This window comes from Anoplolepis gracilipes, chromosome 3 (genome assembly GCF_047496725.1).
Source record: "Anoplolepis gracilipes chromosome 3, ASM4749672v1, whole genome shotgun sequence".
NCBI lineage: Eukaryota > Metazoa > Arthropoda > Insecta > Hymenoptera > Formicidae > Anoplolepis > Anoplolepis gracilipes.
Window position 1 is genome coordinate 17,669,100 of NC_132972.1, and position 15,138 is coordinate 17,684,237.

At 27.9% G+C, this 15,138-nt stretch overlaps 1 protein-coding gene across 2 annotated transcripts in view; it reads left to right on the forward strand.

The window, feature by feature from the left end:
• Window positions 1-1,764: 1,764 nt before the first annotated feature.
• Gek (serine/threonine-protein kinase gek) overlaps window positions 1,765-15,138 on the forward strand; it is a 33,290-nt gene continuing 19,916 nt past the window's right edge. Inside the window, exons 1-14 of one of the 2 annotated variants that reach the window (XM_072887579.1) lie at window positions 1,765-1,927; window positions 2,011-2,168; window positions 3,103-3,286; window positions 3,485-3,664; window positions 3,834-4,105; window positions 4,196-4,495; window positions 6,573-6,716; window positions 6,820-6,942; window positions 7,896-8,104; window positions 9,709-9,923; window positions 10,366-11,369; window positions 11,835-12,073; window positions 12,194-12,300; window positions 12,493-12,549. In XM_072887579.1, the coding sequence (XP_072743680.1) occupies window positions 3,214-3,286; window positions 3,485-3,664; window positions 3,834-4,105; window positions 4,196-4,495; window positions 6,573-6,716; window positions 6,820-6,942; window positions 7,896-8,104; window positions 9,709-9,923; window positions 10,366-11,369; window positions 11,835-12,073; window positions 12,194-12,300; window positions 12,493-12,549 (2,923 nt within the window). In that variant the 5' untranslated portion in view covers window positions 1,765-1,927; window positions 2,011-2,168; window positions 3,103-3,213. The remainder of the gene's footprint in view (window positions 1,928-2,010; window positions 2,169-3,102; window positions 3,287-3,484; window positions 3,665-3,833; window positions 4,106-4,195; window positions 4,496-6,572; window positions 6,717-6,819; window positions 6,943-7,895; window positions 8,105-9,708; window positions 9,924-10,365; window positions 11,370-11,834; window positions 12,074-12,193; window positions 12,301-12,492; window positions 12,550-15,138) is intronic. The other variant, XM_072887578.1, reaches the window with a different exon arrangement.

Genomic DNA, 15,138 nt, shown 5'->3' on the forward strand with positions numbered 1-15,138 from the left:
AGATATGATAAATTTTGGAAAAATTATTATTAAGTATATTAAATTATAAGTATAAAGATTTATTAAGTATATTAAGTTATAAATATAAAGATTTATGAAGTATATTAAGTTATAAGTATAAAGATTTATAGTTGTAAAGATATCCAATTATTAAGTTGAAAGATTTACTATTATTATTCAATTTATATATTTTATTATAATTAATATTATTATATTATTGTTTATAATTTTTGTTGAAAATGTATGTATATTGAAAATATTTTTAAATAAATAATATTTAGGAATAATTCTTCTTGTAATAATTATTTATATATTTAAAAAAAGCTACCTTTCGAAAAGATTTATGTATTTGCACAATGCTGACAATCTGGAAGTACAAAATGCTTGCACAATGCTGGCATAGCCGTTGAGCATGATGTGCCGTCACTATGCTCGTCAGATGCGAAGGCAGCGGGACGTCACAATGACAGCATGCTTCTGCACGCGTGGCTACATTGTGCGGTCATAGTGGAAACATTTGGTTATCTGGGTATGTTATTGGATCGATCCGTGCTAGATTCATATTGCGAATCTCAAAGTACGAAACATTATTGGCTGCGTATGAGCTTTTTTCATTTTGATAATATTATTGGAATAATATACAAATATATATTTTATTAAAATACTTTTATTGAAATTATTAAAAAATTAAATTTTATATGAAATAAAAGCATTTTAATTCTATTATATATACGTATATTACTTCTTAATATATGCTAAAGTGGAAAAAGATTACGCGCAGTTAATAATATGTAATAAAACATTAATAAATCTATATGTTTCATACTTTTGAGATCCACATTTATGGATCTAGCACGAACACGAACCACAATTTATGGATCTAGCATGAACACGAATCAATCGTTCGTTTTATCGTGACGCTAGAAAGTCGATCCAGCCATGTAGTTCCATCGGCTCTAAAATCGATCCAGTTAGCGCCACTGTACCGCGGAGAAAAAGCATCGTAAGAAAAACGACGGCATGGCCCCTCTCAGGCTGCAAACCCAAGCAGCAGAATAGCGTAACGTGGAACGAGAGCGAAACCAATCACGAGCGTTTCTCGTTTTTCGTTGCGTTGAAACTTGACCCCTAACTACCCATGGAGCGCAACGAGCGCACCGCAGATTTTGCGCAACCAATCACAAATCATTATTTCATAAGGGTTAAAATCAACATTAAAACTTTTTTCATAGTTTTTAACATCTTTAGTCAATACTTCCAATAAAAAACATATTTTATTTAGTATTTATGTACATGATAATAAAAATGAACGACATAAACAATATTTAAAAGTCATTTTAGAAACGTACTGTTCGTTCCGCGTTACGCTATTCCGCTCCATGGGTAGTTAGGGGTCCGGTTTTAACGCAACGAAAAACGCGGAACACTTGTGATTGGTTCCACTCTTGTTCCACGTTACGCTATTCCGCTGCATGGGTTTGCAGCCTCAGGCTTTTCTCTACCAGGACTCTAGATACGCGTACTAAGTACTATACTAGCCAATCATAGTCATTCTTCTTAAGAATGGAATGGCTGTGATTGGCCAATAGTATTTAATACACGTATCAAAGTATGCGGTGTAAACAAGACCTATATGAAATCAGATCCGAACGACCTCTAAGTTTAATGCTAGAAAATTGAAGTGCTAGAAAATCGAATAGCGTCGCTATTCTATATGACAGTTATCATGGCTACATTTAATGACATGGAGCTGCCATATTTTTTCTGCATAGGGCTTGTTCGGCCTGTTAGGGGGTCAATTAAATTGTTGAGGTTCGGATAAAGTCCGGAGATGGCTAATACAAGATAGTTTCTGATAACCAAATATATAGTGCATGTAATAAACAATTGAGCAAGATTTTGAAAATTGAGTGAATTGTTACAGCAGGTATGTTTGCATTAATTGAGTGGTTACTTAGAATCGCCGACGAAAAAACCGATTTATTCGAAACAGTTTCCTATATATGTTAGATAGAGGAACTCTGCATTACAAATTTGCTCACGAATGGCAATGTATACTGAAATTGTGACGAGGTTATGAACTTGAAATCTAGGACGATTATATTGCAACTACATTGTAATGATGTATATATTATCCATTTGACAAAATTACTTAACAGAATTACATGGTACAATAACATTCGCATGAGATTGGGTCATAAGGAGAAATTTTTGCGATTTTGTCAAATTTTACTCGCAATTGTAATCTTAGTAGATTTTACTGTTTACACTTTTTTAATTTATATGTAATTTTCCTGCTGTACATTTTTCGCTAAATGTTTTTTTTAGTTATCTTTACCATAGTTACGTAATTACCAGTGTAAATGATTTCTGTATTAAATGAATAAGAACAAAATATGAATTAAACTCGATTTTTTTCATGTGTATTAACATGTTTATATATCGATGCACAATATTGATAATAAAAAGCCATTTTATTTTACATATTTTTTGTCAACATTGATGAATAAAAACTTAAAACTTTAATTTTTTATTTAAAATTGTCGATTATAAGTAGAATTGTTGGTTGTCAATGATAAAATATATACTTTATAAAAGAAAAATGCATTTTGTGTTTTACTTTTGTATGCACTTTTGTATTTTCTCTTATTGTTAATTTTTTTCCTTATCAAATATATTCTCTTTTTTTCAATTTTGTGTACTTTTTGTTTTTTAATATTTTTTTATTGTTTATATTTTTATTTTATCTGTTTATTTTTTTATATTTATTAATTTTTTTATCTTACTTATTATCCTTTTTTTCTAAATTTTTCTTAATGAAAACAATTGCATGCAACAAAAACAAATCAAGTAATTTGCAGTTTTATTAAAAATTTTAGAAATTTCATTAAAATTTATTAATTTTTTCTTATTAATTTATTATTGATTTATTATAATTAAAATATATATTTATATTATTGTATGAATAAATTATTTGAACCATATAGATATTTATATAACTATCTAATCTATATATTTCAAATTTGTGGGTCAATTTAATTACATTTTCTTTAATATTAATATAAAATTCAAATTATTATAGCAATAAATTATATATTGTAGGAATATCGCAGATAACAACAATGTGGTATAAGAAGATAATCAGTGTTAATAATGACAATGAAAATATCCACTATAAATTGTGGTAAGAAGCAGCTTTATCAATAAAAAGACATGTCAGATTCGTCGCAATATCTTTACGGTCATCCTCCTCCTGATATTATGCCAAAAGGATTTCCAAATATTGGTAATAAAAATTATGTTATTAAAGATGTAATTGTATTTAATATTATGAATATATATATATATATATATATATATATATATATATATATATATAATATTATAGATATATATATATATAAAGAGAGAGAGAGAGAGAGAGAGAATATTTAATATTATGAATATATAAGGAAAAAAAATTTTGATTATTTTAAACATGTAGGCATAGGAGGAAAATTACGTCAACTTGAAAGTCTGTTTATCAATGGTCCTGCCCAAAGTGGACGAGTGGGTCATACTATCTCGATCGAGACACTTATTGATATTTTACTTGTGTTATACGACGAATGTTGCAATTCTTCGTTACGTCGTGAGAAAACTGTTTCTGATTTTATTGAGTTTGGTAAGTTTTTGGATATTAGATAAAGTAATAATTTATTTTATTTAATATTAATGTTTTTTAAATATTTTAATAATTTTTAATATTTTTTAATATTTTAATATTTTATTTAATTAATAAAGCATTAAGTAAATTTAGCTAATTTGTTAGTTTTATTGTTGGCTCTTTATAGTGAAACCAATAACTTCATGCATAAAAAATTTACAATTGACACGAGAAGACTTTGAAATTGTTAAAGTAATTGGCAGAGGTGCCTTTGGGGAAGTATGTGTCGTAAGAATGCGTGGTTCGGACAAAGTATTTGCTATGAAAATTTTGAACAAATGGGAGATGTTAAAGCGTGCTGAGACTGCATGCTTTAGAGAAGAGAGGGATGTATTAGTATATGGTGATCGCAGATGGATCACAAATTTGCATTATGCCTTTCAAGATGACAATAACTTGGTAATACAATTTTATTATTGATGCTGAACACATTTCATATTATAAAAATGTCAATTATGTCTGATATTTCTTTCAAACATATTTATATAGTATTTGGTCATGGATTACTATTGTGGTGGAGATTTATTGACATTATTGAGCAAATTTGAGGACCGTCTCCCTGAAGATATGGCTCGATTCTACATAGCAGAAATGGTGCTAGCTATAGGTTCTATACATGACTTGCGCTATGTACATCGTGACATTAAACCTGATAATGTTTTATTGGATGCAAATGGTCATATCAGATTAGCTGATTTTGGTTCTTGTTTACGACTATTTGAGGATGGGACGGTACAAAGTAACGTCGCAGTTGGTACTCCAGATTATATTTCACCAGAAATATTGAGGGTAATTTTATGTTGCATATTTTGCTTTATATTACAAACAAATATATGTAGTAATCTTAAGAATTTTAACTACTTTACATTCTACAAAATATTTTATATACAAGATATTTTATTAATCTTAAGAGGATACCAGGGTACATCTGTATTACTGATTAAACTCTAGCCTAACCAACATAACATTATATTTGCTTAATAGGGACAGGATGTGGTTCCATGGCAGAGTGTCATACTTGTCGTGTGAAGGATCTTAGGATCGAATCCGTCCGTCCCCACATATTAAGAGTGCTTAATAAGCACTTTAAATATATGTTTAATGAAAAAGAATGATTGAAAAGCAATTGATAAAAGAAACAGTGCATAAGAAAAAAATAATAAAAAGTATTATTGTACATGTGCAAGATAACTGTTTGGTTGGAAGCACAAAAGGAGTTTACTAGTTCTTTAAAAAAAATATTTCTTTAATATAAAAGTTTTGCAATTTATACATATGAAATAAGATTATCCCAGGCTAGGAAATGCATGAAGGAATATTAGTAAATTTGTAGAAATGAGCACAAATATTTTAGTGCTTATTTCTACAATTTTAATATTTTAGTGCTCATTTCTACAATTTAGTAAAAATATTTTTTATCAGACTTCTAGTTTATTTCTACAATTTCTATTTCTACAAATTTAATTTTACGGAATAATCTTATTTGTATGTATAAACTACAAAATTTTTATATTAAGCAAATATATTGTTATGTTAGGTTAGATTTTGATTGATATAGATGTAATTCAGCATCTTCTTAACAGATAAATGTTTTGAAAAAAAGCAATTTTTTAGAAGAAAAATTTTTTTAATAAAAGTTAAATTTTGAAAGCAGCGAGAAATGGTAAAAACCTTGGGCGAAAGTTACAAAAGCAGATGAAAGTCAACTTTGGTTTCTAAATAGAAATTCTTATTTTTTTATTGTATTTTTAAGATTAACTAAAATAAACATTTCTTTTAATGTTTTTTTTTTAAACTCGTAGTTTTCAAAATATTTTACTTTAAATCACAATTATTACTTTTAATTTTATACATTACCATTAACTAGTATTAATAATGCAGATTGCAGTTTTTTAAACTTATGTGAAACAAGTACACTATTGGTGTCATGTTTAAAGTGCTTATTAATATGAATTCCCTTATTTTTTACATTTGAGAATATTTAATTAACATGAGTTCCCTTTTCGCTTTTGAAGTGCTTGACTAAAGTCATTAAGACTTGAGAGTACTAAAAGAGTCTGATATTAAAAGTTGAATATTATGAATTAAAGAGAGTAAAAAAGAGTAAAATGTTTACTTGACCTCAATTTATCTTAAAATACAATAAAAAATAAGGATTTCTATTTAAAAAATCAAAGTTGACTGGAATCTGATTTGACCTTCACCCAAAGGGCAAATCATGATCACTATTTTACTCTATTTACATCTATTTACTCTCAAAATTTAACAATTTTTATTTAAAACATTGTTTTCTACAATTGCATTTTTCCGAAAAGTTTGTTAAAATTAAAATAAAACACCTTACATGTGTATATATAAGGTGGTAGGTTCCATTTTAATTTACTCCCCAAAAACTTTTTTATATTTAAATGCAAAAAAATGCTTCAGGTAAAAGTTGTTCAATTTGAAGGAAGATATAAGATGGTACCATATTGATGTAATTTTGGATATATATGCCAAGGTCATATGAAAATCAACCTTGTTTTTTTTTTAAGTGAAATCACCTTAATTTTTTCATATAAATCAATTCCTCAATATTCTGTGTTATAGGATATGATGACCAAAAATTCAATAGTTTACGAGATATTTCATACTTTAACATAATACTGCAACATTAACATTATATTTGACATAATAACCTATGAAATATCTCGTGAAATATTTATTTTTCAAATATCTTGCCTCAATATTTTTAGACTAATAAGAAGAATCAATTGGTGTAAAGAAAACATATATTGTCTAGAAAAAAAAAACATTAATTTGTAACAACAGTTACATATTTTGCTTTATACTTAAGGTTATACTATAGGTTTTATGTCTCTACTAGGCAATGGAAGATGGTCAGGGACAGTATGGTCCTGAATGTGATTGGTGGTCTCTTGGAGTATGTATGTACGAAATGCTCTATGGTGAAACACCTTTTTACGCAGAATCCTTAGTCGAAACTTATGGAAAGATTATGAATCACAAAGTAAGTTTTTCCTAATTTTTTTTATTTAATTTAACATTAAATATATTATTATTTAATTTAGATATATTTGTTCATTGAAAAAAATTAATGCTTTCTTTTACAGAATTGTTTTGATTTTCCTGTAGACCCTATATACGACGTTTCTGAAGAAGCCAAAGATCTAATGCGGAAATTGATTTGCAGCTCTGAATTTAGACTAGGTCAAAATGGAATTGACGATTTTAAGGTAAATTTTGCTACAATATGTATAATTGTACTAATATATTTTATATCATTTACAATCTATTTTATATTTAGCAATTAAATTTTTTTTTAATCTTTATCATATTAGATATATCTAATATATGTCAGAAATTTTTCTTGGTTACAGATATTTTTTAATGAATTTATTGAATAAATTTATTTGACAGAAATATAACAAAGAAAAACCTATAATTCTTATTTAAAGTCTTTAAGAGATAATGAAATCTTTTTTGTATTATGTAAATAGTGTTTAACAGATAATATTTAATAATCACACATGACACGCGCGCCCGCACAGATACACCCACCAGGGTGTATACTCCTGAGAAAAACCTGGAAAACCTGGTATTCTCAGGGAATTTTATTATACCTTGAAAAAATCATGGAATTCTCACGGAATTTCGTTAGGATTCAGCGAATTTTAAAAAATATCAAAGAAGTATTTATTTTTAAAATTTTTAATGAAACTTTAAAATATTTTAAGTGTAAAATTTGCTTAAAATATATTTTTTGTTTATATCTATATAAAATTGTTTAAAATATATGTTTTTTGTTCATGTCAAAAAATGATACGCTAAAATAAATAAGCTTATTTTAAAATTGCATCTAAAAATATTTTAATTTTACCTAGAATTTTGAATAAAAATACCTGGAAGATCCTGGAATTCTCAGGGAATTTTTTTACAGAATTTGAGTATACACCTTGTACACAAACATGCAACAATGAAAATTAACAAATTGTGACTTACAATATTTCTTAATTGATATGATGCTAAATTATACATGAATTTTACTTAAAAATCTCGAGAAATATAATACATAATTATATAATTTTTATAAATGAGAAATGTATGATATTTACAATAAATACTATATAATTTTATGAGATGATTACATTATAATTCTAAGTATATTTTATGCTATTTTTAAATATAGAAGCATCCTTGGTTCAATGGAGTCGATTGGGATACACTCAGAGATAGTACTGCACCGTACATTCCTGAAGTTTCATCACCGAGTGATACGTCAAATTTTGATGTCGATGATACTGACGTTCGTACTTCTGACGCTGTGCCACCAGCTGCTAATTCTGCCTTCTCCGCGCTTCATCTACCATTTGTTGGTTTTAGTTTTACACAAGGGAGGTATGAAATATTAAAAAAAATTTTTTTATACATAACAAATATTACCCTTCTATATCTTTAATACTTAACAATGATACAAAAATATACATTTTAGTTTAAGAATATCTTAATGAATAATAAATTAATATAATTAAGAATTAAGAATAATTACAATATATTCTTGATAATTATTTAACAAAGCTCACACACAAAGGCGTTCTCTCTTTAGCTTATTAAATGAATTTAATTACTGTATCTATAACATATGAAGATACTGTAGTAGAATGTTGCGAATAATATATTATTATAGTATATTATGTATATGTATATAATATATGTATATGTATATATATATATATATACACATATATATTATATACATATACATAATATACTATAATAATATATTATTAATATAATATACTATATAATATAATATAATATAATATAATATAATATAATATAATATAATATAATATAATATATATAATATAATATACTATAATATATATATATATATATATATACAAACAGAGTTGGGAAAGTTACTTTATAAAAGTAACTCGTTACCCTTACTCAAAAAGTAACGAATCGTTACAATTTCCGTTACTTTTTTTCTATACAATATAAACTTTACATAAACATTTTTTTAATACAAGATCAAATTTTTACACTAAACACTAAAAATTTTTGAACATTATTTTACATTAAAATAATCAAAATGATATAATTTTTTGATAGTGATATTGCTATTGATATAAAATGTATAATAATTTTGATAATAATAAATTATTTTAAATACGAAACTTTTGAAAAAAGTGTAAACAAGCTTTCTCAAACACGTTTAGATTTTGTAAATGTAAATAAAGTAATTGTTTTATTGTTAGTTCACTTTCGATAGATTTGTAAATATGGTTAAAATCGCTTTCTTCACGTTTTTTCATTTTTTTTATTTTAAAATTCTAACACGATATGATAATTTTCATAACATCGAATTCTTGACTAATCATTGAATTATCTGTCTATTTAAATGGTTTTTTACAAAGTAGAAAGATACTAGAAAGAAATGCAGTTTCTATGTGATACTATGTTTCTCAATACTCTTATCAATCTTTAAGTTTCATTTCACACATATGTGCACACGTATCTATAGTATTTTATATGTTACATGTACCATATAAAATGCTCGCATATGCATGAAACGAAAAATATTTGTTTCTTTATTTGAAAATTTTATATTCGAAAAAAATATAGTATATTCAAGTATAATTGAAAAATATCCCAGACTGCACAGGAAGGTCAAAAGACATCTTAAAGATATTTAAAAGACACTAAGACGTCCTTAAGTTGTCTTTTAAACATTTTTTTATAGATATGTATTGTCTGGAAAGTAACGATAAAAGTAACTGTTAATTTCGTTACTCGTTATCAAAGAATGTAACGAAGTTACTTTTTCCGTTACAAATAAAATTTACAAGTAAGGCGTTACTTCCGAACCCTGTATATATATACATATATATATATATATATATATATATATATATATATATATATATATATATAGTGGATTAATTAATTGATATTAGAAATATATTCTTTTTCATTGTTGGAATTTGACATTGCAGTTGCATATCGGATCTGGGTTGTATTTCCGCTTTGTCTCAGACAGATAAACGTGTGCAGATACTTGAGGAAGAAAATGCACGATTAATACAAATTATTGATGACTTGAAAAATCAGTCGAGTATAAGTCATTCTTCACCTGGTATCTCACCTGATTCTAATAATGCAACCAGAAAACTACAAGACGAAATAAACATTCTTACAAAACGTAATTGCGGTAAAGTCACATTTTAAACTGCAATAATATTTTTCTAAGGTTGGACCTACGATTTTGTAGCCCTTATACTATTATGATTTTTAAAAAATCTCATGTGTTCCGTTTCTTTAACATTTCATCTTACTAACTGACACCTTTTTTTCCCAAAAATTTGGACAAAAAAATCTGATTATAATTAAACACACAAAAAGATAAATATTACAATATCTTTTGCGATAAGTATAAAAAATGTAATTTATTAAAAATAATTCATAAAAAATAATTTTTATTATTTTAATACCAATTTTATTAACAAGAAACATATTTTTTAAATCTTTTTTATACTGAATAGAGAAAGTCCCTAATTTGAGATCCTAAGTTACAGCTTATCTAGCTTATTGTAGATCTGACTGCTTTTATCTGTCTCCATTACACAGTATTTACAAAAGATTATTTTATACAGAATTGGAGTCACAATTGAAGTCTATGGATGTTCCACGTGAATTACGAACTTTAGATAATGGTGATATGATGAAATTCCGTGAACTAGAAAAGCTAGTTCGATGTCTACGCTTGGAGAAGGAAGAAGTTATGAAAGACAAGCTGGATGCACAAGAGAAATTAAAACTTCAAGAAAAAGAATTGAAGGATGCGCTCACACAACGTAAACTCGCGATGGCAGAATACACGGAAGTGTCAGATAAATTGTCGGAACTGAGACAGCAAAAACAAAAATTATCGAGGCAAGTTCGAGACAAGGAAGAAGAACTAGAAGTTGCGATGCAGAAAGTCGATACCTTACGCCATGATATTCGAAAGGCCGAGAAACTGCGCAGAGAACTGGAAAATAGAATCGACGAGGCAATGGCGGAGACCAGTAAAGAAAGAAAATTACGAGAACGCAGTGAAGAATATTGCAAGCAAATGCAAGAAGAGACGGAGAAAATCAGACAACGTTCCCTCGGAAATGACGTCAGTGCGAATCATGCCTTGGCAACTCAGGAGATTAATAGGTTAAAAGCAGAAGTTGAGAAACTTGAAGTTCAATATAATGAAAACTTGACTCAACAACAAAGCAGGTTTAATCTTGAGATTCGAAGTATGCAAGAACAGTTACATGAAGCAGAAACTAGAAGAGAACTATTAGAGAGGGAAGTGCAACTTACAAAGGAGAAATTGGATGCTGCGAGATTGGAAAATATTACAGATAGTGAAGAAACTATAAATGAATTAAACAGACGTCATGACAGAGAAAAAATTATGCTAGTCGAAGAGAATAAGAAGCTTGTATTAGAACTCAGTGCTCTCACTGATAGTGTTAATAGATTACAAGGCGAAAGAAGACAATTGGAAGACGAATACGAAGAATTAAGAAATAAAAAGGAAGCAATTGCGCAGTGGGAAGCTCAAATTACCGAAATTATTCAATGGGTATCAGATGAAAAAGACGCTCGTGGATACTTGCAGGTTTGTACATATAAATATATATATATATATATATATATAATTGTTTTCTTAAATATAATTATCAGTCAGTAAAGAGATGGTAACAAGTACACACACACACACACACACACACACACACACACACACACACACACACACACACACACACACACACACACACACACACACACACACACACACACACACACACACACACACACACACACACACACACACACACACACACACACACACACACACACACACACACACACACACACACACACACACACACACACACACACACACACACACACACACACACACACACACGCACGCACGCAACACGCGCACACACACACACACACACACACACACACACACACACACACACACGCGCGCGCATTATGTACGTATGTGTGCGTGCGTGCGTGCGTGCGTATATGTTAGTCTTCTTATAAAAAGGAAATTTATTTTGAATTTCAGGCTTTAGCCACAAAAATGACGGAAGAATTGGAATTCTTAAAACATTCGGGTGGAATAAGCGGTAGTGTTGGGAGTGGAACCACTTTGACCGATAAAAATTGGAGAAATCGTCGGTCGCAGAAACTCGATAAAATGGAACTCTTAAATTTACAGAGTTCCTTACAGAGCGAAATACAAGCGAAGCAAACAATTTCGGAAGAACTCACTAAAACTCGATCGGATTTGATAGCTGCACAAAAGTAATTTAATTTTCCATTGAAAACTTACGCACGAAAACTTATTGTATGTGTGTGTGTGCAAAGATAATATATAAAGTGAATATCTTTGTTTCTTTTTTTATTTCTTTTCTCTTTTTTTAGAGAATTAAAGGATCTTAAGCAGCGATTAGATACTATGTCACATGAATTGAAGCGAAAAGATATGCAAATAAAAGAATTGCAGGCGCGTCTCGATACCGGTGATGGCTGTAAGTACATTTCAATTGACAATATGAGAAACAAGAAGAAATACACACAAAACTTTGTTTACTATATCGTTATGGGAATATTATATCAACACTTCATTCAAAAGTTTTACATAATATGTACTTAATTTGTGGATGTGTTAATCTTTAGTCAAGCATCAAACATGTCCTAAGTTCTGATTTTGTTCTATAAAGATGTTACTGACATACATGCACGTACGCATGCGACACACACAAACACACACACAGAGGGTGAGTCATATTACAGTTACAAATAAATATGTTTTAACTTAATTATATAGAAATTTAACAAAATTAGAATAATTTGAATAAAATAAATATACATTTGAAGTCAAAAGAGAACAGGTGAATGTTTAGCCAAACTATAAAAATATTTTTCAAAAATCTTTTATTATCAAATACTTTTGCGCACATAAAGTAGTTTATAATAGAATAGTTTTTTTTTTTTTTTTTTTTTAATTATTAAAAAATAGAGAAAAGGAGGAATAATGACAAGAATTGGATTCAAGAGAGCAAAAATAACAAAAGAAAAATGAAATTAAAGACATAATACTTATAACCAATAATATAACCAGAAAGAATGTAATTTTACACTTAAATATGTGAAATGCAATTTTTTCATATTCTTTATTTTCGAAAAAAAATTTTGAATATTTAGGTATACAGACACTTAACTGTTTGGACTTGACATTTTTTGTTATACATTGTTTTTTTATGTATTTATACATAATATTTATACATATTTTTTTATACAATTTTTATACATAGTATTTATACATATATTTATATGTAATTTTATCTTTACCAATAGTAAGACTCTTAAGGGCCGTCTACAATAGGTGTTGTAAGTCGTTGGCCGCAAGAAATTAACCAATCACAGTTGACCTTAGAGAAGAATATCGAATATCATTGGTTAATTTCTTATGGCTTACGACTTGCAACACCTATTGAGACGGCCCTTTAACAATATTTTATCATTTTTTATTATTTTTTTTTATTAATTTTGCTTTACATTGTAGTTATGTAAAAAAAGAATGTTGTAGAAACATTTTACAAGAATTTTAATATTATTGACCATTTAGATTTAGAAAAAAGATATGAAAAGACATTTACATACACAATTTCTGACAACACTCATAGTTAATCTGTGCAAAAACTTGTCAAGCCCTAATGTCTTTTGGTTTTAGCCATAACTGAGATGATTTTTAAACATTTTATTTTGTTATTTAAAACACTTTTCTTAATTGATAAATTTTCTCTTTTGTCTCGGCTTATTAGGCATTTTTCACTATTCTTTCTTTTGAAAAATAACATTTTAGAAACATTTTAGAACATATTCAATTTTCTAATGTGTTAATATATTCAAATTTCTAATAATTTTTAAATTAATAAAATAAATATTTTTTTAAATATCCTGTCTTATTACGTATTCTCGAATTTTTTATGTTGATACTTATATAATGCTTATACATGCTTATAAATGCAGAAATAGAGAAATCATGTACAAATCATTGAAGCTTATTATTAGATCCAAATATAGTTAAATGCATAAGAAATATTCAAAGTTGTGTTTACCGAAAAGAAAGAAACCTTGTATAAAAAAATTTGACTTAAATTATATAAAATATTTTTTGATTGGATCTCTACTTATAGAACACCTTGTGTATAGGTACATTATACGCGCGTGTATACACATATACACACAGAGCTTAACAAAAAAAAAGAAAGAAAGATTTGGAATTTATAAGATGAATCAAATAAAAAATAGTAAACTTAAGTCTTCTAATCAATCGCTGGTTTAAATTGGAAATAATTTTTTATTTTGCTAAAACAAATGATTCTCTTGTCTCCATTTATTGCATGCGATATGAAGACAAAGAATATTCTCATATATTCTCATTCCGATATTTATGAAAGATATTCTACACATATTCATTATTTTGCACCTGCTTATATAATACTCATAAATGTCCTTTTTTTATAGATACACGTTATATATACATACGAATGATACGTATACACATGTATGCACGCACACATTTATGCATATCTTTTTTCATTTAGGATATTTTATTCTTATGGAAATTTATATTTAATTATACTTGCATATTCGGTGACGGCTTTTGCATGCATATCTTCGAGCTAATGTAGTTTTGTGGAAATATTAAATAGTTGCTCATATGCAATATTATTTGTTTGTCAATTTATGATTATGCTCACGCATTATCTATTTTAACTATAAATAAACAAAAAAATTGTGTTAAACGTCTTCTATAGAAATCTAGGAAAGAATTTTTAGTTTTTAAAAATACTTTCTAATTAATACATATCTAAAAACTGTTGTCTAAGGGTGACGTTCCATGGCGCGTATCGAACTCTGCAACCAATCACAGAAGTTCCGCTGTTTTTAGCACGCCGGAGTTATATCCTACTGTCCCATGGAGCGGATTACGCGGAAGCGGAACCACCGGATGGCTAAACAGCACTGTTTTGACATAATTTTTGAAAGAGTTCTAACAGAACGATCCCGTGATTGGCGATCCACTGATTCCGCTTCCGCATAATCCGCTTCATGGGATAGTAGGATCAAAACTTTGACATATGTTGAACACAAACACATGTACTTTTTGACACATATTTTTTAGAAAAAATGGATTCAGAAACTGTGCTACTAGCCACTTTCTGTTTATTTAAAAAATTAAAACAAAGTAGTATTTTTTGTAAAGAAGAATTGCGACGCAAAATATTCCAATGTATGCATTATATACACTTGTAGTAAACGAAGAAGAAGAAGCTAGAAAAAAGCGACAATTTTGGGTG